At 39.4% G+C, this 27886-nt stretch overlaps 1 protein-coding gene across 5 annotated transcripts in view; it reads right to left on the bottom strand.

Moving 5' to 3' along the window:
* The window catches only part of EFCAB2 (EF-hand calcium binding domain 2), a 130842-nt gene that overhangs the window by 25461 nt on the left and 77495 nt on the right, over positions 1-27886 (bottom strand). For 4 of the 5 annotated variants that reach the window (XR_002318161.2, XR_002318162.2, XM_070474404.1 and 1 more), the window contains exons 4-6: positions 9694-9773; positions 9065-9107; positions 8894-8960 (exon numbers count right to left, since the gene is read on the bottom strand). Coding sequence is in view for 3 of the 5 variants with exons in the window: in XM_070474404.1 (XP_070330505.1) it covers positions 8894-8960; positions 9065-9107; positions 9694-9773 (190 nt within the window). In the remaining 2 variants the exon portion in view is untranslated. Of the gene's footprint in view, positions 1-2723; positions 3153-8893; positions 8961-9064; positions 9108-9693; positions 9774-27886 lie in introns of those variants that run through there. The other variant, XM_020915197.2, reaches the window with a different exon arrangement.

The raw sequence follows: 27886 nt of genomic DNA, 5'->3' as shown, positions 1-27886 counted from the left end.
ATCTTTATATGGGCTCTTTCTCAATTCTTTCACCCATTTCCCACAAGAGATATTTCCAAATTTTACCATTCTCCTCGAGCTCTCAGCCCTTTGAAAATAAATGTGCCTGCTTGTGTCCACCTTCCAAAACTAACTCCCCCAGCCTGCTCTCTCCAGCCCTGCATCTCCCCTTCTTGTCACGGCCGAGTAACTGTCCTCCGTGCTCTCCTTCCTCCTGCTCCCCCCTCCCTGCTCCTCCCCCCACTGGACTCTGCACACTGTCGCTTCACCCAGTCTTCCCCAGCAGAGGTTGTCAATGAACTCTGTTGTGACGGACACTTTTTCCGTCTTTAATTGACCTCGCCTCTCCCTGACATTTGACAGGGTTGGTTACTGCCTCTGAGTGCTTCTCTCCTACCTTGGCTTCATGACGCTTCTCCCCTGCTGGCCCTCCTCTCTGACTTCTTATTCCCAGTGTCTTGTGGATCCTGTTCCTCTGCCCTCTCTTAAATGCTGGTGTTCCCCACGCTTCCCTGGGGCTCTCTTTTCTTGCAAAGGCATGAACTACTATTTAAAAGCTGAGAACTCAGAGATTCATGTCTCTGCCCAGCTCTTCCTCCTAATGATCCAACTGATTACTGAATGTCTCCACCTCGGTATCTCACTAGCTCCTCAATCCCCTGGTGTCCAGAGCCAAACTCATCATTTTGCCTACCAACCTCAACTGGCTTCTTGGCCTTCTGAATGAATGACACTACAATTCACCCATTGTCCAAGCCACAGACCTGGCATTCAGGCTTGACTTTTCCGAATCTCACTCCTCCCACCAACCAAAGGGCTACCACCTGGTCTCCCTACTTCTAGTCCTCACTCTTCAAGTCTATTTTCCTTACTTACAAATGATCTTTCTCTATGATCTTCAGAAGAAAGTTCAAACTCTTACACTAAAACCTTAACTGTACACTTAACCCAATATCTGAAGAAGGCAATGGCAACCCACTCCAGTACTCTTGCCTGGAAAATTCCATGGATGGAGGAGCCTGGTAGGCTGCAGTCCATGCGGTCGTGAAGAGTTGGACACGACTTAGCAACTTCACTTTCACTTTTATGCATTGGAGAAGGAAATGGCAACCCACTCGTGTTCTTGCCTGGAGAATCCCAGGGATGGCGGAGCCTGGTGGGCTGCCGTCTATGGGGTTGCACAGAGTCGGACACGACTGAAGCGACTTAGCAGCAGCAACGCAATATCCTTAATGATACAGCTCCTGACTGCCACCCCTCTTTCATCTCTCATGTCCCCAGATCTCCTCCATTCCAAACATACTGAACTATTAGTACTTTAAATCTCCAGACTGTTCTGTGTTTCATGACACCTCTGGATTTTTTTTTTTGTTTTTGTTCTTGCTGCTCCTCTTCTGAAATACCCTGCGTCCTGCTGCCCACTTAGTAAAAGACTTATCTTGAAGTGAGATGTTACTTGTTCCAGAAAACCTTCTCTACTCAAAGTAATCTTTTGTCTCGGAGAAAGTTTCCCACTCCATGCTGAGTCAGCTGCCCTCTTCGGCACTTCCACAATCCCCTGAACATGCCCTATCTGAAATGTGATTGCTGACTGCCCTGCAGGTCTCCCTCACCCAACTATAATCTTGACTAGTTAGGGACTGATTCACATGCAACTCCAGTTCCTAGTACATTATCTAATGTTGTTGTTTAGTCACTAATTAGTGGTCTGACTCTTTTGCAACCCCAAGGACTATAGCCTGCCAGGCTCCTCTGTCCATGGGATTTCCCAGCCAAGAATACTGGAGTGGGTTGCCATTTCCTTCTCAAAGGGATCTTCCCAACCCAGGGATTGAACCTGCATCTCCTGCACTGATAGATGGATTCTTTACCACTGAGCCACCAAGCAAGTGCGACATTATCTAATAATTCTCAGTAAAGGTTTCATGAATGAATAAACAGAAATAGTCTCTTGAATAGCAGCCCCCTGCATGTCTAGGAGGAGTAATCCCAAGCAACATTAAATGTCTATACATATATTTATACACACATAAACACACACACATGCACATGTGGTGGTGAAGCACCTTTAAATAAAGATCAGTGTGTACGTGTGTGTGAAAGAATGATACAGGTTATGGAAGATGACTCATTTTCCCTTACCTGACTTTCCCCTTTGCTTTTCCATTGTGATTCTTCGTACTCAGATAACATCATTCTGCTCTTTCAACACTTGTACCTCTTACACACCATAAAATTTCTCAATATTCTTACTCAGTATTCAGAACAATATTCTCATGACAGGTGTTTTGAATAGAATTCAGACTCTATTCAGAGATTAGAATCTATTCTAAGATTCTAAAAACTGCAAGAGAACTGCCACTTTCACACATTATCAGTTTCCAATCAGTCTTCTTTTCTCAAGGGTCAACCATCTCAACTCCTTTAGCTATGCCATAAGTGGCAGGTAACATGCTAGATCAGCCAATTTAAATTTTTACATACATTAAGTGACTATCATCTCAAGTGAGATTTGAAATTGGCACCCACATGAAATTAATTATTAATATTCATTTCAATGACTCTCCTTCCCCACTCTGATTGAAGAAGGGTTTGTTGTTTTAAAAAGAAGCTGTCATCACATTACTACTGATTTTCAATTTGTGGTCATCCTGCCCCATCCCAAGATCTTCATATGCTAAACTTTAGGTCTTTCTAATCAGTCTTCATTTTTGTCAGCTTAATTAATTTGAAAGCAACCTGGGTTTTATTGTAGAACATTAACAATAATCCATGGATAATGTTAAATATTTTATGAATAGCTTAAAAGCAATGTGTTTAATTAGCAATGTAATGTGTCATTCCATTAGGCTAGACATGCTAAATAGATCTGTATTTTAAACTGTATGATCACCTTTAAAGAACAAAGTATCTTGAAATAGTTGTCACAGGCATTAATTAGCAATATGTAGGAGTTATAAAATAAAATGTGAAATTAACAAGGACGAGCAGTCTTTAAAATTATACTTTCAATTAGAAATTAAGTCTTTAGAGTGTCTAATTCTCATCTATCACCATCATTGTTATGTAGTCCTTATAATTAATTGAATTCGTTTCTGGATCAATTGCAGCAGACAACATTTCTTCCATTTCCTCCTGAGAAAAAGGCTCACCTGGGAGGAACAAGAAGGGACACTCATCATTTACAATCATCTCATTTTTTTTCCCTTTCTCTTTCTCTTTCCACTAGTTCACTGAATTGCCATGGAGCCCCACCATCCTATATTGTGTTGCCAGTTACTCTCCCTGGGGCCATAAAGCCAGCACATCATGACAGTCCAGAGGTTCAAAGAATTTGCTATTGTACTCCTGGCAAATTTTGGAGTTATTTTACCTTGCAGATAGCATAGTTCAAGCAACCTTTAGCATCAATCATTTCAGCCAAAACAGCAGGAGGACATGAAAACATCATAAATAAGGTTTTTTATTTAAATTAAAATCACTAAAATTGCCAAAAAGGCAATTAAAAGGACAAACCTGAAGTCATAGTTTTATAGGAAGTTTAATCATTATATTTAGTAAGCATATGAAGAAAGGATTAAATTGTTGCTATGCAGAAAGGCTGAACAACATATAACATGGTTTAAAACTGTAAGAATATCTATGAATATCCTCTAACAAGGGTAGGTTGATTTAGTGATTCAGGAGCACCCAGTGACCACAGATTCCATTCACCAATCATTTCAAACCAACCCTCTTTGTTATAGTTTGACCCAGTGCTACTGTTAAATGAAATCAAAAGTTGGATAGAAAATCTGTGAGCCTTAGTTGGGTTCAGATAACAACTGAAGGCCATCATGGATACTGGTTTCACCAAGATGAAAAGCAAATTTAGGAAGAACATTGGAAAGGCTGTCATCTATTTAAGACAGAACTTTGTTCTGATGTTAAACCAAAATACAGAAACATCCAAATTGTCACCTGATTCCTAAAGAGTATTAATCCAAGCAGATAAATTACCAAGGCCTGAGAGTTACCTACCTTACAAGCTTAAGTCACCTGCTACTACAAACCATGCCTTCTAAGGTGGAATTCAGTTACTAACACAGAAATTATTCAAGCGGGGGTTTTATCATGATGATGATAGTATTACCAAACAATGGGAACATGCTTGTGTTTTTCTGAAATCATGTTTACATCCTAAGCAAAGAAAGAAGGCCTAAAGTGCCTAAAAAGACAAATTCTTAATCTTTCATGTAACCTGACTGGTAAATACTAAATCCACTGCCAATGAACTTTGATGGATATGGGAGTCCTTATGAGAACACTGACAACAAATATTTATCAAGAACCACTGTTTGCCAGGCTGATCGAAGTGCTTCGCAGATATGAAGTTAATCTCCGAACCACCTCACAAGAGATAAGAACCATGTATCCCCGTTTAGAGCTGAGGACAGCACATGAAGAAAACAGGAGGAACTGGATCTGCATGCCGGCAGAACAAGTCAAGGTCTAGGGACCACACTTGGCCACTTGGAACAAGGCCTTGTTCACAGTGAAGTTCAGAAGGTGGTCACTGCTTCCCCAAGCAAGGAAAGAAACAACTGGTATTTGATTAACGATGGGAGGAAAACAGCTTAATCATTAAAAGCACAAGCTTGGGAGCCAGACTGCCTGGGTCCAAATGCTCAACTGTTTCGTTAGCTTTAAAACCCCGGGCAAGTCCCTAACTTCTCTGTGTCTGTTTTCCTGTCTGTAAAATACTATCTGTCACATGGGTTTATCGTTGTTCTGTCACTGAGTCATGTCCGACTCTTTGTGATCCCATAGGCTGCAGCATGCCAGGCTTCTTTGTCCTTCACCATCTCCCGGAGCTTGCTCGAACTCAGGTCCATTGAGTCAGTGATGCCATCACCATCTCATCCTCTGTCGTCCCCTTCTCCTCCTGCCTTCAATCTTTCCCAGAATCAGGATCTTTTCTAATGAGTCAGCTCTTTGCATCAGGTGGCCAAATTATTGGAGCTTCAGCTTCATCATCAGTTCCTTCAATGATATTCAAGATTGATTTCCTTTAGGATTAACTGGTTTGATCTCCTTGCAGTCCAAGGGACTCTCAAGAGTCTTCTCCAACACCACAGTTCATAGGCTTGTTATGAGTATCTGAATTGTTATTATTTGAATAGCACTTAGAACATTGCCTGGCACATAGGCAGCAATATGTGTTAGTTCAGAAAAGTTCTTTCGAGATCTTTCCTGCTAATAAATACTACTTGACACCATATACATACCTAGACACATGTCAACTTCTATCCTGTAGGAGTTTGATTCAATGTGACTTATGTTCGTCATATAACATCCTGGGCATTTAAAATGCATATTCTCAAACTGATTAATATTCTGTGGATATTGTGAAAAGCTGCACTGTCTCTGGATGCACTGCAGTCTGATTCCTCTATTTCAGTGAGTACCATTACCCTGAGGTATATTGTCAAGGCTGTATACTGTCACCCTGCTTATTTAACTTATATGCAGAGTACATCATGAGAAACGCTGGGCTGGAAGAAGCACAAGCTGGAATCAAGATTGCTGGGAGAAATATCAATAACCTCAGATATGCAGATGACACCACCCTTATGGCAGAGAGTGAAGAGGAACTAAAAAGCCTCTTGATGAAAGTGAAAGAGGAGAGTGAAAAAGTTGACTTAAAGCTTAACATTCAGAAAACTAAGATCATGGCATCTGGTCCCATCACTTCATGGCAAATAGATGGGGAGACAGTGGAAACAGTGTCAGACTTCATTTTTGGGGGCTCCCAAATCACTGCAGATGGTGATTGAAGCCATGAAATTAAAAGACGCTTACTCCTTGGAAGGAAAGTTATGACCAACCTAGACAGCATATTAAAAAGCAGAGACATTACTTTGCCAACAAAGTTCCATCTGGTCAAGGCTATGGTTTTTCCAGTGGTCATGTATGGATGTGAGAGTTGGACTGTGAAGAAAGCTGAGCACTGAAAAATTGATGCTTTTGAACTATGGTGTTGGAGAAGACTCTTGAGAGTCCCTTGGACTGCAAGGAGATCCAACCAGTCCATCCTAAAGGAGATCAGTCCGGGGTGTTCATTGGAAGGACTGATGCTGAAGCTGAAACTCCAATACTTTGGCCACTTCATGTGAAGAGTTGACTCATTGGAAAAGACCCTGATGCTGGGAAGGATTGGGGGCAGGAGGAGGAGGGGACGACCGAGGATGAGATGGCTGGATGGCATCACCGACTCGATGGGAATGAATTTGAGTAAACTCCGGGAGTTGGTGACGGACAGGGAGGCCTGGCGTGCTGCGATTCATGGGGTTGCAAAGAGTGGGACACGACTGAGCGACTGAACTGAACTGAACTGAACCACTACCCTAACACCCACTACCCAGGCCAAAGCCTTGTTATTTTGACTCAGCTCCCATCTTTGTGCCCTGCACTTGGTTGCTCATCATACATAACCTATGGATCTTGCTGCAGGCAGTACTATTGTATCAATCCCTTCTTTCCATTCCCATTGCCACTGCTAGATATAGCCCTTATTAGGATATCTTCAAAATGCTGAACCAGCCTCCTAACTGGTCTCCCCCAATCTAACCGTTTTCTTGCTCTTCTCACAAGCCTACCAGCACCAGGTCAACCTTCCCACAATCCTTCTTGCACTGTGCAGCTCACCTGTTCAAAACCCTGCAGTGCTTCTCCATTGCCCATAGGATAAAGTCTCCTGAGCCTCAGCCTCCACAATCTAGTCCCAGTTAGTCTACCTAGATTCATTTCCTACTGTTTGCCAACAAGACCCTCTGAGTTTTCTCAGTCTCCCAAAATATCATGCTCATTTATCATGCTCCCAGTCTTTGTTCATGCTCTTTATCAATTGATGTCTTCCTCTCATCAGCTCCTTCATCCATTCTACCTCACTCATTCATTAATTTAACAAGCACTTGCTGAGATGTATGATGTAAGGGAGTGCTATAATGCATAATATTTTAGCCCTTCTCCTGATAACTCACCCATATTATTCTACCATCTTTAGAAAACCTATTTTCTCTTCAAGTCTTCCCAGACCAAGCTTTCCAGGCAGATCCAGACCACACTGATCTTCTGATACTCACTTTTTCCTACTATCTTACATTTTGAATTGTTTTATTCCCTCCTGTAAGACTATAATCTCCTTGAGAAAGGGAGCAGGTTTTAGTATTATTACTCTCACTGTTCTTGCATCCCTTACCTACACATAGTAGGCACAACCCAGTAATGATTTGGCCATTTTGACTAAATTCATATTGCCTGATATAACCTAGTATTTACTTCCCTTAGCTTAATCCCTAAGCTGATGCTTTGAAACATCACATTTCCATCAAAGTTCATCCCTAAGATAATTTTAAGAGAGTCATGAGTTCTTGGGTGCAGCTATGATGATCATGCCATTCTTATTGATCTCACCCTCTGTATTATCACCTAATGGTGGATCAAGTCAAAATGGTCAAACCAGTGAGACATGGAGACACAGTCTTAGTCTTCTGTACTCAAAATTTCATGCACTTCTGATTGTCTCAACTGATTGGCAACTCTGAATTACTCAGGACTCATCTGTGAACTAGTGAACTGAACAGAGAGAGAGTTCTAACTTTATATGGGAGGAGGGCAGGTGACCAATGAGAAAGTTTTCAAGAGCATGCCCATTAGGCTACTGACATTCAGGGAAAACGAGTTTACACATCAGCCTAAGCAGAGAGAATTCCTAAAGAAAATATGTTGGCCTATATAGGTGTGTAGGTAATATGTATAAGTGTGTGTGTGTGTGTGTGTGTGTGTGTGTGTGTACAGTTTAAATACAAAGCAAAAATATATGCTATCATTAGCATAAAAAATGAAAAATTTTACGGAATTCATATATACATTTGAGGCTGTATTGCCCCTAACTTTACCAACTGAAAAGATCTTTAAAAAAGGAATTCTGAGGCTTCCCTGGTGGTCCAGTGGTTAAGAATCTGCCTTGTAATACAAAGGACACCAATTCGATCCCTGGTTCAGGAAGATGCCATGTGCTGCAGAATATCCTGCAAGTGCCTGTGCCACGACTACTGAGCCCTTAGAGTCCACAACTACTGTAACTCCTTAGAGTCTATGCTCTGCAACGAGAGGAGACACTGCAGTGACAAGCCTGTGCACCACAACTAGAGACGTGGCCCTTCTCACCTACTGTAACTACAGAAAGCCTGCACACAGCAATAAAGACCCACCACAGCCAAAACAGTAATATAATAAATCTTTTTTATTTTTTTTATTTTTAAAAAAAATAATTTTTATAGACTCCAGTTGAAATCTTCAATCTAGTAACAAGCATTGATTTATAGTGATGGATAGTTCATGTTTTCCTGGTGACATACCTTTTATTCTGGAAATACTCTAAGTGAATGAAATGACTTCAATTTATAGAAGTATCATTATACTTTACAAAATCCTATAAGGCAGTAATCCATCCCCTCTAAACTTATCCTTTGTCCTCTTATCCACCAGAAAACTCCAAAACCAAAGTCATAAGAATACTAAGTAACTTCTTTTAACTGGCATGATTAAAGTGCCCTCCAGCACTTTTGCACAGCTGTTTTAAAATCATTGATCACTTAGTAAGTCACTGTTACAAGCAGTAAGGCTTCCCTACTGGCTCACACAGTGAGAACCCGCCTGCAGTGCAGGAGACCTGGGTTTGATCCTTGGGTGGGGAAGATCCCCTGGAGAAGGGAATGCCAACCTACGCCAGCATTCTTGCCTGGAGAATTCCAAGGACAGAGAAGCCTGGTGGGCTACAGTCCATGGGGTCGCAAAGAGGAGGACACAACTGAGTGACTTTCATTTATAAGTAATGAATCATTCTCACCTTCTTCAGTCATATACTTTATCAGTTCGCCCTTAGTAAGAAATCCACGTTTAGCTGGATCTAATACCTAGGGGGAAGGAAAAGACAGATACTCTGTTTTTTGGTGAAAATTCCACATGATGAATTTTTTCATGTAAATATAAATATGTGTAAAATTTATAGCTTACAAACCTCAAAAGCTCGAAGAAGGATATCTTCCGGAATTGGTCTATATCTAATTATGCAATAAAAGAAGTAAACATCACAGTATTTAGCTCAATCTCCAAATAACAAATGCTCACATTAAAAAAAAGTACTAATAAAGCTGCTAGCATACAGGATAGTAGTTCATCCCTCACTGAAATCTTTTTGGATTTCTAGATAATAAAGTTGAAAGTACTCCATACCCACAAGGTATAGTTAAATGTTATCTGTTAGCTTTTTTTCATCATTATGGAAACAAAATTCCTATAGTTAACAAACTATGGTAAGCTAATGCTACACTTTGTCTAGAAAAATAATTAGGGTTAATTCTTATTTATCATTGATAATTCAAACAGAAGCTAATAAGGATGTTGTTGATTTATGCTTTTTGCAGCTTATTTGCCCTTTAATTACACTTTGCTTATCAGATTAATACTGAAGTGGTGGATATTTCTGGAAACATACCAACTGGCAGTTCAGAAGTATAGAGAAAAACTATGAGGGAGCTATTCTGTGATAAACATTGGCTGAGTATAACATACAAAGTGAAAAGGCCAAGTGTTTTGAAATTAATGCAGTTCTAATCATTACCTCAACAAGTGTATTTACTTTCTTACCTCCTTTCTAGGAGCACTTCAGTCATCACTGGTAGAAATTTTTCAAATCGAATGTATCCAGTCGGTTCTTCTTCCTCTACCTGAACAGTCAGTAAAAAACAGCCACTTATTCATTCAGCAAATGTAGTGAGCAACTACTTTTTCCAAGCGCTGTGCCAAGTACTGGGGACTTGATAATGAGCATACTTGGACATGGTCCCCGCTCACAGCGTTTATATTCTGGTAGCGGAGACACAAATCCATCAAAAAAACAACAAAGCCAAGTGCTTGGTTATAAGCTTATGTAAGAAACAATGAAGTAAAGGAGCAAGGCTCTAGTAGAGCATAGAATAAAGGAACCTGTTCTTGGCCAAATTATCAGGAGATGCATTCATAAAGAAATCACACTTGAGTTGATTATTATAAAGGATGAGTAAAAGGTAAGCAAAAACAGCAGGGAAAGGCCTGGTAGATGAAATTACAGGCATTAAGACCTTGTGGGCTGCACCGGAGGCCAGGAGGCTGAAGCACACGGAGCGAGGAGGAGAATGTCTTCAGATGAGGCTGGAGAGAGAAATGGGGACTATACCATGCAGGGTATTACCATCCATGAACATGACTTTGGTTGTTATCCAAGACACTGTTACCCTAAATCACTGAAGGTCTCATAGCTGTGTGTCTGACAGATCACACTGGTTGCGGGTGAGGCAGCTTCTGCGGTAGTCTAAGCAGATATGACAAGGGCTGGGATTAGAGTGGTAGCCATGGAGAGAGAAGAAGGTGTTTTCAAGAAACACTTAAGACATAAAACCAAGAAAACCTGGTACTGTATCTATCACAGGCAAGGATGAGGGGAAAAAAGAGGGTCAAGGACAACGCCCAGGATTCTGACTTGCACAAGGACTTCCCCTGACATAAGGAACACTGGCTAAGAGACCAGATTAGGGGACCAATCAATCTCAAGGACTGTACTATTCATTAAATAACTAGATGCTCTGTGGAACACTGTTACACCACCGCTAATTAAGAGAAGACAACACCTAACAATTTTGGTACCAGAACGGTTAGATGAGAATGAGGAAGACTCATGCTCACAAGGTACAGCTTTTGATGGTATGGCTGAACAGTACGCTATTGATTTTCAATTTCATGTCAGGCTATTTATGAGAAGTTGTAAATTTTCCACTCCCTTTCAAAAATCCTATTAAAACGCTCACACATCCCAATTCAACAGTGGGGATTTTAAAAGATTTATTCTTTGAGCAAAAGATAAGAAATCTATAGGTGCTGCTAAGTGGAACACACAGTCATCAAATGAAAACTATTTTTTAATGTTTATACTAGATTCTCACCTACTATGAGGTAAGGCCTTGGACTCCACTATCAGTAAAAAAATGTCATCCATCTAATGACAAAATGATGTGTTTCAGAATTTCTGAGCCCATCAATAAATAAGCAATTGTTTTCAGCTGCCTCTAGATCCAAGGCAAGCAATTTGCAAATCAATGTTCAGGTGGCTCTGGTTCAGATGTGCTTGAGTAGCACTCTGTAACTCCCAGCCCCAACAAACTGCTTAAAACTAAAATGCCAATCTCATGAGACTGCCTCCAGAGGGATAATTTTTAAATTAAATTGTGTTTCTATTCTGATTAATCCAGAAATCTGTTCCAGAAGCTAGAGCTAGAGTTTGTTTCCCTTTCCCCGTACCCTCAACAAACTGCAGAGCCAACAGTCTTGACCTTGGAAAATCAAAAATCCTATTTTATGAGCATCCTCATCAATCCACAAACGGTTCATAGTTTTTCCAAAGGGAGTTAACTCTATAGCACACTCTCCATCACGTGAGAAGTCACAGACACATCCCTCATAACGCCTCCCCCACCATGGTCATGCTCCTGGACAACTTCCACAAACCCTTGGTGCTCTGAACACGGGTGAAACGCTATTCTGTGTACAGCCAAATGGCCTGATGGATCTGTACAGAGCTAAACTTCACAAAAATAATAAGTAAAACAAAACTCCAATGAATCAGGATAGCAGATGAGGTATATATTTTCCTTGATTTTTTTAAAGAGGGATAATGAACAAATAATGCCTTGGAGTTAAAAAAGTAAGAAGAAAAATATGTAAGTCCCATCTTCAACTGGGACAGATTGTGAAAATCTTTCTATGACAACACTGTCCTCTAGAGGCCACATCCAATCTTTGTGTATTAACAGATATATAAGTAATGGCATAAAAAATAGCACAATTATATAATATTTCTAAATACAGCATTAATGAACTGTATAACATATACTAGACACTACCTTATATTATTAAAAGTTTTTATTATTTAAATAAACGTATTTTAGAATAGATTTAGGTTTACAGATAGTAGAGAGTTCTCATATACCTCCCAGTTTCCTCTGTCGTTTACTCTTGCATTATTATGGTAAAACTATACTTGGTTCATTGTAACATCCATTGAACCAATACTGACGTAGTATTATTTACTAAACTCCATGTTTTATTTTGATTCCATTGGTTTTTTTAAAAGGCATTTTTAAAATAGGGTACCATTCCTCTATCATAAAAGAGAAACAAAGAAAAGCAGGATAGAACAGCCCACCTGACAATCTAGAAATGGGTGGATAGAGGGGAGGATAATAAGTGCTTCTATTACTTCTGGTGCAGGACAAACTAGTTGACTTTATGAGGCCATGAGTAAGATAGGACAAAGACACTACTTTCTATAACTGTTATGCAATAATGGCTCAATGATTATTTAAATTCACATATTAAAATGCCTTTAAAATTTAATAGAAATATATCAAATATTGAACTACACTTTATCATATATTGTATATAAACATATATAGATAGTTATGGGTTGAGTTATATCTTCCCCAAGTTCATATGTTGGAGTCCTAATCTCTGGTACACCCCAGAATGTGACTTCTTTGGAGAGAAGGTACTCACTGAGGTAATCAAGTTAAAATGAGGTCATTATGGTGGGCCCTATTCCAATATAACTGATGTCCTAATAAAAAGGAGAAATCTAGATACAGAGACATGCACACAGGGAAAATGTCATGTGAACATGAAGATAAGCCTCTACAAGCCAAGGAGAAAGGCCTAAAACAGATTCTTCTCTCCTAGCCAACAGGAGGAATCAACTCTGCTAACACCCCAATTCTGTACTTCAACCTTCCAGAACCGTGAGACAATAAATTTCTGTTATTTAAGACTCAGTCTGCAGTACTTTGTTACAGCAGTTCTACCAAGCTTTATACGCTTGCACACAAACATTGCTGTGAGAGATATGACATAAAGGTACTTTGTAAACTGTGAATTATTATGATTATTATTGTTTTAATCAGTAGTGTACACACTTCTGGTTCTATATTCTGCAGTGACACCTCCTCCTAACAGAATTGATCTCTGGTGCTAAAATTTTAGACACGACCTCCTTGGCCCACCATAGGGAACTGTTTTTTACAGAAGTCTGATCCTGCCTCCTCTCTGTAAAATGCCACGTGGAATGTGGCATGAATGTATTAAACTGCTAGGCATATCTAATCCCTTGTCCCTCGCCCCTGAACCCTTGTCTAGAGGAGAGGGTCCGCAGATTAGCAGCCGTGATATGTCCACTTCTGCTGTTCCCCTGCTTGCTTCCCAGACTGAAAGGAGAGGAGAGTAACAGACAGCCATCTGTCACATCTTCCTCCTCTTCAAAAGACAAAAACAAAAAAACCAAATATATCTTGTTACTATGTATGTGAATGAGGCAAAGTAAGTTCTAATCTGGTCTGTTCATCTAAGAGAAAGGCTAATGTGCTAGAAAGAAGGTAATAATTAGAAAGTCCGCTCGGGAGCATTTATGAATGCAGAGGAAATAAAACTTCTTTGCAGGAAGACCTCCAGCTTAGCCTTCAAGTACCATTTATAGAAGGAGCTCATCTTAATAGCCAGCAGGTGTCTACCTGGAAGAAGACTGACGCCCCAACACACCTGGCTTCTCCTCCTCCAAAGAACTATGGTGGCGGAGGCGATCTGAAGAAAATACCCTGCTTCCCTGATACACGAAGGGGCCTGCCTCCACAGGCTAGCACAGGGCCTCCAGCCATTCCAGTCTCTTTGCATCCTCTGGTCCAATAAGGAGCCATCTCAATAAATATGTATATACTGTGTGATTATTTTTATATCAACAGTTACCTAAGTTTCAAAGCATGAGGCAAATACTGTTTCTCACTCTACCCTGGTAAAAGACAGTTTTTTTCATCTGTTTTGCGTCTGAGGACATTCTGGCACAGAGAGGTAAAGTGCCCCTCGTGGTTCTCAAGGCCAGTCAGGTGCTGTGATGAGACCGCAGCCAGAGTGCCTTCTCCCATTCCCACAGTGAGGTCATCAGGCGATCTCTTTTCTCATTAAAGCATTATTTATTTTAATAGTGAACTCTTTGAATAGGCACAATAAAACACACTGAAAATTCATTTCTCCCCAGGGACATACAATCCGTCAATAAACTGAACCGTTTCATGCTTCACAAAAGCAAGATAATACCAGTAGTTAAGATGGTATTTCACCTACATTTCATCTAGTTCCAGGTCACCAAATAAGACATACATATGAATTTTTTAACTATTTGTAGTAAAAGTATAAAAACAATGAGATATTTCAATTAGACTTGAATATCACATATGCAAATTTTGACATAAATTGTGTTTCAAAACCAAAACACTAATTTAGAAAATACTTCTCTGCCTTGAATAGAATAAAATAATAACAAAAATTCACTGGCATTTACCAATTAGTCTTACAAATGAAAAATCCTAAAGTTACCTGCTTTAGAAAAATTATTTACTCCAAACATCCCAGATGCTGTTGTGTAAAAATTGGGATAAGTACTCCTTTGGGGTTATAAGTCCCTTTCTTATTATAAGAGGTATCAAACAAGACTAACTCTTCCTTTGGGTGGACTATCAGAGAGTCTAAGAATCAACAGGTGGCTAGACCAGGTGATCAAAAAGGTCCTTCCCAACTGTTCAGTTCAGTCGCTCAGTCGTGTCCGACTCTTTGCGACCGCATGAATCGCAGCACGCCAGGCCTCGCTGTCCATCACCAACTGTAAGTTTTCATAATTTGAAGCAGTGGGAGAGTCAGCTTCTGGCAAGCTGTAATCCCCCCAGTCTACCCTCAGGCCGCAGTGGGGCAGGGAGAGTAGGGGCTCCAGTTACACTAATTGGTTTCACACCCTCCCTTTTCTCACCACCAGGGCATCGCGTGTACCTCCCTACCCCTAATAGACAGAGGCAGTAAGTGTTGAAGCAACTGTCCCCCCAAGGTAATCTACCATTTATACCAAAAGGAACTTTTTAAAATTGTGTTGCAATAAGATTCCAAGAAAAGCTCTATCCTGGACTGAGACATGGTTAAGATTTGGTTAGCATCATAAATATCCAATATCACATAAGCTTTATTAGGTCCAGAGACATTTCTAAAATCACATTTATAACAACATGTTAGTTTAAAGTATCACTTATTCTTACATTTCATGAAGCAATTCAAACTCTCAACATATCTTCAACAACATACTTTCTAAGAGTTCAACTACTTTAGATACCTCAAGTAAGTGAAGTCATGAAGTACTGGTCTATTTTGTGACTAGAATTTTCACATAATATCTCCAAGCTTCATCCATGTTACAGTATATGACAGGATTTCCTTCTTAAAATGTTAGTTTTCCTTAAAGTAGATAACAGTATGGAAGAATCACTTTGATGTAATATTGAGTAAAAAGACAAAATATTCTGGTTGAGTTTGAGTGATGGAAACAAGAGCAATCACGCCTCTATTTTTTGAGCGTCCAATTTTAATCAGCATGCATTTTTTAAAGAATGAAATTTTCATAATAACATGGGAACTGATTGTGATACAATTAGCAAAAAAAAAGCAAGGTTAAATTGTACACACTGAATTGTACTGTAAGATTACTATTATGCTAAAAACATGTATAGGAAAATAACATGGGAGGAAGTGCACTAAATTACTAATACTGCTTATATTAAGGTGATGGATTGGGGGTGTCACCAAGATGGCAGAGTAGGAAGACCCCATGCTCCCATCTTCCCACAGGCACATCCAAATCGCAACAACTTATAAAGCAACTCTCTATGATAATAATCTGAAGACTATCAGGAAAGATTTTTCATAACTAAAGATATAAAGAAGCAATCGTAACAAGGGGGCTTCCGAGGTGGTGCTGGTGATGAAGAATCTGCCATAACAAGACAGGTAGGAGGGCGGGGGACACTGGATTGCCAGGACCCACTCCCGCAGGTGTATATATGACAAACCTAGACAGAGTATGAATCAAGGCAAACTGGAAGTGGCCAAACAGGAGATGGCAAGAGTGAACGTCTACATTCTAGGAATCAGCAAACTAAAATGGACTGGAATGGGTGAATTTAACTCAGATGACCATTATATCTACTACTGTGGGCAGGAATCCCTTAGAAGAAATGGAGTAACTATCATAGTCAACAAAAGAGTCCAAAATGCAGTACTTGGATGCAATCTCAAAAACGACAGAATGATCTCTGTTCATTTCCAAGGCAAACCATTCAATATCACAGTAATCCAAGTCTATGCCTCGAACAGTAATACTGAAGAAGCTGAAGCTGAACAGTTCTATAAAGACCTACAAGACCTTCCAGAACTAACACCCAAAAAAGATGTCCTTTTCATTACAGGGGACTGGAATGCAAAAGTAGGAAGTCAAGAAATACCTGGAGTAACAGGCAAATTTGGCCTTGGAGTACAGAATGAAGCGGGGCAAAGGCTGATACAGTTTTGCCAAGGGAATGCACTGGTCATAACAAACACCCTTTTCCAACAACACAAGAGAACACTCTACACATGGACATCACCAGATGGTCAATAACCAAAACCATATTATATTCTTTGCAGCCAAAGATGGAGAAGCTCTATACAGTCAGCAAAAAGAAGACCAGGAGCTGACTGTGGCTCAGATCATGAACTCCTTATTGCCAAATTCAAACTTAAATTGAAGAAAGTAGAGAAAGCCACTAGACCATTCAGGTATGACCTAACTCAAATCCCTTATGATTATACAGTGGAAATGAGAAATAGATTCAAGGGACTAGATCTGATAGAGTACCTGAAGAACTATGGATGAGGTTCATGACATTGTACAGGAGACAGGGGTCAAGACCATCCCCAAGAAAAAGAAATGCAAAAACGCAAAATGGCTGTCTGAGAAGGCCTTACAAATAGCTGTGAAAAGAAGAGAAGAGAAAGGCAAACAAGAAAAGGAAAGATATACCCATTAGAATGCAGAGTTCCAAAGAACAGCAAGGAGAGAAAAGAAGGCATTCCTCAGCGATCAATGCAAAGAAAGAGAGGAAAGCAATAGAATGGGAAAGACTAGAGATCTCTTCAAGAGAATTAGAGATACCAAGGGAACATTTCATGCAAAGATGGGCACAATAAAGGACAGAAATAATATGGACCTAACAGAAGCAGAAGATATTAAGAAGAGGTGGCAAGAATACACAGTTGAACTATACAAAAAAGATCTTCATGACCCAGATAATCACGATGGTATGATCACTCACCTAGAGCCAGACATCCTGGAATGTGAAGTCAAGTGGGCCTTAGGAAGCATCACTAACAACAAACTAGTGGAGGTGATGGAATTCCAGTTGAGCTATTTCAAATCCTAAAAGATGATGCTGTGAAAGTGCTGTATTCAATATGCCAGCAAATTGGGAAAACTCAGCAGTGGCCACAGGACTGGAAAAGGTCAGTTTTCATTCCAACCCCAAAGAAAGGCAATGCCAAAGAATGCTCAAACTACTGCACAATTGTACTCATCTCACACGCTAGCATAGTAGTGCTCAAAATTCTCCAAGCAAGGCTTCTACAGTACGTGAACTGTGAACTTCCAGATGTTCAAGCTGGATTTAGAAAAGGCAGAGAAAGCAGATATCAAATTGCCAATATCCACTGGATCATCGAAAAAGCAAAATAGTTCCAGAAAAACATTTATTTATGTTTTATTGACTATGCCAAAGCCTTTGACTGTGTGGATCACAATAAACTGTGGAAAATTCTTAAAGAGATGGGAATACCAGACCACCTGACCTGCCTCTTGAGAAATCTGTATGCAGGTCAGGAAGCAACAGTTAGAACTGGACATGGAACAACAGACTGGTTCCAAATCGGGAATGAAGTACGTCAAGGCTGTATATTGTCACCCTGCTTATTTAACTTATATGCAAAGTACATCATGAGAAACCTTGTGCTGGATGAAGCACAGGCTGGAATCAAGATTACCAGGAGAACTATCAATAACCTCAGATATGCAGATGACACCACCCTTATGGCAGAAAGTGAAGAAGAACTAAAGAGTCTCTTGATGAAACTGAAAGACAGTGAAAAAGTTGGCTTAAAACTCAACATTCAGAAAACTAAGATCATGGCATCTGGTCCCATCACTTCATGGCAAATAGATGGGGAAACAGTGGAAACAGTGACAGACTCTATTTTTGGGGGCTCCAAAATCACTGCAGATGGTGACTGCAGTCATGAAATTAAAAGACGCTTGCTCCTTGGAAGAAAAATTATGATTAACCTAGACAGCATGTTAAAAAGTAGACATTCCTTTGCCAACAAAGGTCCATCTAGTCAAAGCTATGGTTTTTCCAGTAGTCATGTATGGATATGAGAGTTGGACTATAAAGAAAGCTGATGCTTTTGAACTGTGTTGTTGAAGAAGACTCTTGAGAGGCCCTTGGACTGCAAGGAGATCCAACCAGTCCATCCTAAAGGAGATCAGTCCTGGTGTTCATTGGAAGGACTGATGATGAAGCTGAAACTCCAATACTTTGGCCCCTGATGCGAAGAACTGATTCATTTGAAAAGACCCTGATGCTGGGAAAGATTGAAGGCAGGAGAAGGGGATGAGAGAGGATGAGATGGTTGGATGGCATTACCGACTCAATGGACATGATTTTGTGTAAACTCTGGGAGTTGGTGATGGACAGGGAGTCTTGGCGTGCTGCAGTCCATGGGGTCGCAGAGTCAGACATGACTAAGCAACTGAACTGAACTGAAGTGAGACAGAGTATTAAAAAGCAGAGACATTACTTTGCCAACAAAGGTCCATCTAGTCAAAGCTATGGTTTTTCCAGTAGTCATATATGTATGTGAGAGTTGGACCATAAAGAGGTTGAGCACCGAAGAACTGATCTTTTGAACTGTGGTGCTGGAGAAGACTCTTGAGAGTCCCTTGGACAGCAAGGAGATTAAACCAGTCAATCCTTAAAGGAAATCAACCCTGAATGTTCACTGGAACGACTGATGCTGAAGCTGAAGCTCCAATACTTTGGCCACCTGATCCAAAGAGCTGACTCACTAGAAAGGACCCTGATGCTGAGGAAAATTGAAGGCAGGAGGAGAAGAGGACAAGAGAGGATAAGATCGTTGGATGGCATCACCAACTCAATGGACATGAGTTTGGGTAAACTCCAGGAGATGTTGAAGGACTGGGAAGCCTGGCATGCTGCATTCCACAGGGTTGCAAAGAGTCGGACATGGCTGAAAGAGTGAACAACACTCCCAGGTAAGTCGCCCACAAACAGGAGGATGGTCACAACTGCAGAGGTTCCCACCAAGGAGTAAGAGGTTCAAACCCCACTTGGGCTTCCCAGTTCGGGGTCCTGCACCAGATGAGCCCCTAGCGCGTCTGCCTTTGTGAACAGGAGAGCTGGAGGGCTATAGGAAACAGAGACTCCTCTCTTAAAAGGTGCACACAAAATCTCACACTCTGAATGCTAACTCAGAGGTAGTAGTCAGAAGAAGCCTAGGGCAGACCCACTTGCTAATCTTGGAGAGCCTCCCAGAGAGATAGGAAGCAGCTGGACCTCCAAGGGATGAAGACACTGGTAGCAGCCTTTTCTGCAAGCTTCTTCTACCACAATGACACCAGCACTGCAAGCTCCATTTCAGACTCCTTCCACTAGCAAACCTCTGCCGGGGGCTTATTCACCCACCAGTGGGCTGGCAGCAGCCCCTCCCTCACATGCTCTCCCCAGGCCACACAGACAGCTGCCGATGGACTCAGCCCTGCCCTCCAGTGGTCCAGCAGCAGTTGCACCCCCTCACCAGGCTCCTCAGTCAAACCACACAGGAAGCCTACCCCACCCTCCAGTAGGAGGCAGGGCCTTGCAACCAAGTGAATCAAGGGCCAGCCCCCTCACCAGCATGCCCACAGCAGTCAGCCCTGCCACAACAGAAGGGCACACGCAGCCCACACAGGGGGCATATAGCTCTGGTGATCAGAGGGGAGCTACTGAGCCCCCTAGGACATCTGCATAAGGCTACCACTCCAGGACTGGGAAACAAAACTGACCTACTTAACACACAGAAATAAACAAAGAAAATCAGGCAAAATCAAGAGACTGTAACAAGAGACAGAGAAGGACATTACATAGTGGTAAAGAGATCAACCCGACAGAGAAGATATAACAATTGTAAATATATACTGAACCCAGGAGCAGCTAAATATATAAAGCAAATATTAACAGACATAAACAGAGAAATCAACAGTAATACAATAATAATAGTAGGGAACATTAACACTCTACTTTCATTAATGGGCTTGCCAGCATTTAACATTTTCAGACTCAAATCTTAAGACATTCTAGTGGATGTGTAGTGGCACTTCATTATCCCCACTGACTAGAGATATTCATCATCTTTTTATGTGCTTATTGGCCACTGATACTTTTTCTTTCACGAAATGTCCATACAAACCTTCGGCTATTTTAAAAATTAGGTTGAAAGAGACATTCATATGGGCTTCCCTAGTAGCTCAGCTGGTAAAGAATCGGCCTGCAATGCAGAAGACCCCAGTTCGATTTCTGGGTTGGGAAGAGCCCCTGGAGGAGGGCATGGCAAACCACTTCAATATTCTTTCCTGGAGAATCCCCTAAACAGAGGAGCCTGGCGGGCTACGGTCCATGAAGTGGCAAAAAGTCAGACACGACTGAGCGACTAAGCACAGCACAGACATTCATATATTATCAAATGAACTATACAATATCAAATAAATTATCTTTCAAGTATTTTCCCCCAATCCATGACTCGCATTTGTTTATTTCTACTTTTGGCTATGCTGGGTCTTCATTGCTGCCTGTGGGCTTTCTCTAATTGCGGCGAGCAAGCGCTACTCTTTGTTGTGGTGTGCAGGCTTCTCATTGTAGTGGCTTCTCTTGCTTCAGAGCATGGGCTCTACGGCGCATGGGTTTCAATGGTTGCGGCTCAAGGGGTCTAGAGCTTGGGCTCAGGAGTTGTGCCACACAGGCTTAGTTGCTCCGCAGCATGTGGAATCTTTTTCAGATGAGGGATTGAACTAGTGGCCCCTGTATTACAAGCCGGACTCAACCACTGGACCACCAGTGAAGCCCTGTATGTTTTTAGCTCTGCCCTTCGATGGGCAAAAGTTTTTAGTATTGATGAAATTAATCACTGTTGTTCCTTTATGGTTCATGCTTTCTTGTCTCTTTGTCTAAGAAATCTTTGGCTAACCCAACATCACAAAGTTTTCCCTATGTTTTCTTCTAGAAGTTTTATAGATTTAGCTCTCATGTTCAGTTCTATGATCCATTTCAAGTTAATTTTTGTGTATGGAGTAAAAGAATGTTGAAAAGAGTGTTGTTTCTTTCTATTCAGATAACCATTTGCTCAAACGCTATTTATTGAAATGATTATCCTTTTCTCATTGAATGATGTTGGCACCTATGTCAAAGATATGTGTGGTTCTATTTCTCAATTCTCTAGTCAGTTCCACTGATCTATATGTGTACCAGTGTACAAAATATCACACTGTGCATGATACCACACAATATGTGTACAAATATAATACTCAAGATAACTGAAGCTTCATAGTAAATCTGCAATCAGTTCAGTTCAATGACTCAGTCGTGTCCGACTCTTTGTGACCCCATGAACTGCAGCACGCCAGGCCTCCCTGTCCATCACCAACTCCCAGAGTTTACCCAAACTCATGTCCATCGAGTTGGTGATGCCATCCAGCCATCTCATCCTCTGTCGTCCCCTTCTTCTCCTGCCCTCAATCCTTCCCAGCATCAGGGTCTTTTCAAATGAGTCCATTCTTCGCATCAGGTGGCCAAAGTATTGGAGTTTCAGCTTCATCATCAGTCCTTCCAATGAACACCAGGACTGATCTCCTTTAGGATGGACTGGTTGGATCTCCTTGCAGTCCAAGGGACTCTCAAGAGTCTTCTCCAACACCACAGCTCAAAAGCATCAATTCTTCGGCGCTCAGCTTTCTTTATAGTCCAACTCTCACATCCATACGTGACCACTGGAAAAACCATAGCTTTGACTAGATGGACCTTTGTTGGCAAAGGAATGTCTCTGCTTTTCAATATGCTATCTAGGTTGGTCATAACTTTCCTTCCAAGGAGTAAGCGTCTTTTAATTTCATGGCTTCAATCACCATCTGCAGTGATTTGGGAGCCCCCAAAAATGAAGTCTGACACTGTTTCCACTGTCTCCCCATCTATTTGCCATGAAGTGATGGGACCAGATGCCATGATCTTAGTTTTCTGAATGTTAAGCTTTAAGCCAACTTTTTTACTCTCCTCTTTCACTTTCATCAAGTGGCTTTTTAGTTCTTCACTTTCTGCCATAAGGGTGGTGTCATCTGCACATGAGGTGGTATAAATCCATCTTTGTCCTTTTTGTCAAAATTATTTTGGTTGTTCAAGGTCTTTCATGTTTCCATTCAAATTTTAGAATCAGTTTGTACATTCCTTCAGAAAATTTTGCTATGATTGGTTGAAAATGTGTTGAGTCTAGAGTTCAATCTGAGAAGAACATCTTAAAAATATTGCGCTTTCTAATTCACAAACATGTATATCTATTTACTTAGATCTTAATTTCCCTGTACAATGTTTGCTGTTTTCAGTATTTAAGTCTCATCTATCTTTTGCTAACTTTATTATTTCACTTTTTAGGCTATTATAAATGGAACTGATTACTTAATTTTTCTAATTGTTAACTTATATAGAAATATAATTAATTTTGTATGTTGACTTTGTAGCCTGTAACTTGGCTAACTTCATATATTAGTTCTAATGACTTTTTGGTAAATTTCTTAGGATCTTCTATATGCACAATCATGTTGCTTTGAAACAGTTTTACTTTTTACTATCCAAACTTGTGTATTTTTGGTTATTATTTCTTGCCTTGTTGAACTAGCTAAGATTTCAAGTACAAAGATGAATAGGAGTGATGAACATAGACATTCCTGATTTTAGGTAGAAAGCACTGAGTTTTCACCAATGAGTAAGATGTTAGCCTTAGGGCTTTTTGTAGATGTCCTTAGCCAGGTAAAGAAGTTTCCTTTTCTTCTTATATTGCTGGGTATTTTTATCTTCAATGAGTGTAGAATTTTTTCAATGTTTTCTCTGTATTTATTCAAATGATTAGATCATTTATCTACTTTGTTCTATTAATGTAGTAAATTACATCAATTAATATTAAGCTAACCTTAAATTTCTGGTATAAATGGCACTTGCTCTAGATGTATTATCCTTTTTAACATATTGTTGAAATTAATTTGATAAAATTTTATTAAGGATTTTTTTGCATCTATGTTAACAAAGTCCATAGGTTTATTTCTTGTAATATGATTGTTTGGTTTTGGTATCAAGAGTAATACTAGCCTCAGAAAATGAGCTGAAAAAGTGTTCTTTCCTGTAATATTTTCAGAAAGATTTTTGTATAGAATTGGTACTCCTTCTTCCATAAATGTTAGAGCAAATTCACCAGTGAATTCATCTGAATCTCTAGTTTTCTTTGTGGGAAAATTTTTAATTATAAATTTAATTTTGGTAATCGATATGGGACTATTCAAATTCTCCAGTTTTTGTTGACTCAGTTTTGATCATCTGTGTCTCTCAGGGGATTTATCCATTTATCTAAGTTGTCAGATTCATTGGCATACAGTTTTTGATAATGTTTCCTTATTATTTGAAGGATAATGAAAACCCATTCTTCATATTAAAGATTTTTTTATACAGAAGCTACTCCTTAATTTCTGTTTCAAGAAGTGACTATAGCTCTAGTACTATTAAGAACTGGTAGAAGGGAAATTTCATAATTAAATAAAACATTTTTATTGAAATATAGTTGATTTACAATATTGTGTTAGTTTTAGGTATACAGCAAAGTGATTGTTTTATATTTATATATACATATATATGTTTATATATATATATTCTTCTTCAGATTCTTCTCCATTATAGGCTATTACAAGATATTGAATACAGTTCCCTTTAATCTTGATATTGGTAATTTGTATCTCAATGTACTTAGCTGTAAGTTTATCAACTGTATTTGAACAGATTCATATTTTCTTTCAGTGATTTTTCTCTGTCCATTTTCTATTTCACTGATTTCTGCTCTTTATAGTTTCCTTCCCTCTATTTATATTGTGTGTATGTTGGTCTTGTTTTTCTAGTTTCTTAAGATGAGAATTTAGATAATTATTTGCAGATTTTTTTGTCTTTTCTAATATAAACACTTAAAGTGGTAAACTGTCCTCTAAGTGATGTTTTACCTGCATCCACAAAGTTTGACATGTTGCATCTTCCCTATCACTCAGGACAAAACGTTTTCTAATTTTCCTTGTGATTTCTTCTTTGATTCATGAATTATTTAGAAGTATGTTGCTTATCGGGAGAGGGGAGGAGAGGTGAGATGTATGGAAAGAATAACATGGAAACATACATTACTATATGTAAAATACATAGCCAACAGGAATTTGCTCTATGGCTCAGGAAACTCAAACAGGGGCTTTGTATCAACCTAGAGAGGTGGGATGAGGAGGGAGACGGGAGACAGTTTCAAAAAGGAGGGGATTTATGTATACCTATCAGTGATTCGTGTTGAGGTTTGACAGAAAGCAACAAAATTCTGTAAAGCAATTATCCCTCAATAAAAAAAATAAATAAAATTTAAAAAAAGAAGTATAATTCCAAGTACTTGAGGATTTCCTAATGATCTTATTCTCAACTGCTCTCTATTTAATTCATTTTTTTGGTATTAAAAATCTACTAAGACTTGTTTTGTGGCCTAGTACTTAAACTATCTTAATGAACACTCCATGTACACATGGAAAGAACATGTATATTGCAGTTGTTCAGGGTAGTGTTCTATAAATACTAATTAGGTTGGAGTGGTTGATGGTATTGTTCATATCTTCTATATCTTTGCTAATATTTTATATGGCTATTCTATCAGTTACTTAGAGCAGTTTACTGTAATCGTCATCTGTGATTATGGAATTGTCTGTTTTTCCCTCTAATCTGTCTATGTTTGCTTTATGTATACTAAAGTTCTGTTATTAGGTGCACACACATTTTTGATTTTTAGATTTTCCTGATGACTTGACCTTTTAAAAAACACTGTGCAATGTAATAATCTCACCAGCACTGATATTATTTTCCAAACATCTTTTAGTTCTCTTTTGTAATTACTTTAAATTCTCCATAAGTACACTTAGGTTTGAACTTTTTTTGTTTGTTTGTTTGTTTTTTTCATTTATTTTTATGAGTTGGAGGCTAATTACTCTACAATATTGTAGTGGTTTTTGTCACACATTGACATGAATCAGCCATGGATTTACAAGTATTCCCCATCCGGATACCCCCTCCCACCTCCCTTAGTCTGAACTTTAAAGGATCTAGGCCACTAAGTATCCTTTCCGCTTGTACTGAGACGTCATCATCTCCTCCCAGTCCTTGCACACTGAAGATTCCAGGCGGCTCTAACTTAACATCAAAGGAAAAATTGTTCAGTAACCTGCATGTTGATAAGATTTTCATTAACCTTTCTCATTTTTGCTGGGTTGGTGACATTCCAAACAGGCAGAGATTATGTGGGACCAGTGGTTAACTACAGAATATTAAGTAAAGGGATCAATGTTGAGTGATTTTTTAAATGATCTATTTCAAGAGAAACACTGTATTTCAAATTCATCTCCAGGAAATGGAGAACTGAAAGTTAGTATGAATCTACAATAAAATTCAAGTAAATGACAATTAGAGAACCAAACACAGACTTCAATTTTTTATAGAAGAATTTTAGAGTATAGTCACTATTTCATTTCAGAACAAATGAGGCAGAAACAGCTTCAGTTCTGAAACCACTACACAGCATTTAGTGATATGACATCTACCTCTAGACGTTCACTATTATGTAGCTTTGTATGTATGTATGTATCAAATATCTGTGTGCTTTTTTTCCCTCTCAATTATTTGGGAAACTTCAAAAAGGACAGTCACATGCAAACCTTTTCAAGCATATTGCTAGAATGCAATGTGAATAAACTGCGCTGTGAATAAGTACAGAAAAACATTTATACAGAGCTTAGATAGCTCAGTGATCTTTATGAGACCATAACTGTTCTAAATATCTGTAATTTTCAAAAGTTGTGTCAATGTACCTAAGAAAACAGTGAAACAAAATAAAACATTGGGACCTGAACACCTACTGTGGCTAACTGCCCAAACCTGTGGGGGTGTTTTGGTAGCAAGTCATCTACAGAGCAAGCAAATCCAAATATGCAGAGTGCCCACCAGGTAACAGCTGATTCCTTACAGCTATTAAATTTAACACTCATAAAACACCATGGTAGTGCTGCATTTCTTTTGCATGTGAAACCAGACTTTGAAAGATTAAGTGGCTCACCAAAGGTGACACAACTGTAAGCAGTAGTTATGGGATCTGAACCCCAATCTCTTAACACTAGATGTAGTATTTGTTCTACTTTGCCAGAGAAACCTATATATAGATCAGGAGTTGGCAAACCTTTTCTGTAAAAGGCCAGAACCTTTAAGCTTTGCAAATCATATGGTCTCTTAAATCCACTCTTGTAGTAAGTAAATAGCTATAGATAATATGTAAGTAAGTGAGTCTTGCCCTGTTGATGCGGAAGATTGAAGGCAAAAGGAAAAAGGGGCAGTGGAGGATAAGATGGTTGGACAGTATCACTGACTTCATGGACGTGAATCTGAGCAAACTCCAGGAGCTAGCAGGGGACAGAGGAGCCTGGCGTGTTACAGTCCATGGGGTTGCAAACAGTCAGACATGACTTAGCAACTGAACAACAACAACAAAATGAGTCTAGTTATGTTCCAATGAAGCTTTACAAAAGTAGGTTGTGGACTGGATTTGGCCCTGGAGTTGTGGTTTGCTGATCCCTGCTATAGATTAAAACATACAAGCAAACCATAAAAGAATTAGGTTCTAAAGTTTCAGAGGTATTTTTCATTACTGCTCCACTTAGTCTACTTAACTACAAACAATAATTGTGATTTCACTGTAAATTCATCTTCCAGTTCTAGCTCTTCCACAGTGCCAACTTTCTTCTCCCCAATACAAATTCTAGCTTTGATGATAGTCACTTTAAGGGAGTGATCAACACTTTCTGTTAGTGAGGACCAGGCAGGAGATGGTTTTTCCCTCTACTCAGTAAAAATGACTTTGCTGGATCCCAAAATGGAAAACAGTTTCCTGCTTTACTGAGTATTTTTAAATGCTAATAAAAAATTGGTTCTTGGTTTTAGTTATCAAAATGGTAATGCGAATGAACTTACGGACAAAACAGAAACAGACTCACAGAGTTAGAAAACAAACATCGTTACTAAAGAGGAAATGTGGGGGAAGGATAAATTAGGAGTTTATGATTAACATATCCTCACTACTATGTATAAAACAGATAATAAACAAGTTTCCTGTGCTACTGCATAGCACAGGAAACTCTACTCAAGATTCTGTAACAACCTATATAGGAAAAGAATCTGAAAAAGAATGTATATATGTATGTGTATAATAATCACTTGCTGTACACCTAAAACTAACAACACTGTAGATAAACTACATTCCAATACAAAATAATTAAATTTTAAAATTGTTAATGTGGAGCAACAGTCATCTTTCCAATCTATGTACTTTAGGATTCAAAACTTGTCTTCTTATACATTATTTCATTTATCTTTGAAGCAAATTCTGAAGTGAGTATTATTATGGAGAAACTGATGCAGAGGTTAAGCGACTCACCCAGAGTCACTTCCTTCCCGAACAAGCAAGTACTATACTGGGTGCAAGGAATAAG

This window comes from Odocoileus virginianus, chromosome 11, assembly GCF_023699985.2.
Source record: "Odocoileus virginianus isolate 20LAN1187 ecotype Illinois chromosome 11, Ovbor_1.2, whole genome shotgun sequence".
Classification (NCBI taxonomy): Eukaryota; Metazoa; Chordata; class Mammalia; order Artiodactyla; family Cervidae; genus Odocoileus; species Odocoileus virginianus.
Note: the sequence above shows the minus strand (reverse complement) of the source record. Positions and strands in the feature narration are given on the sequence as shown.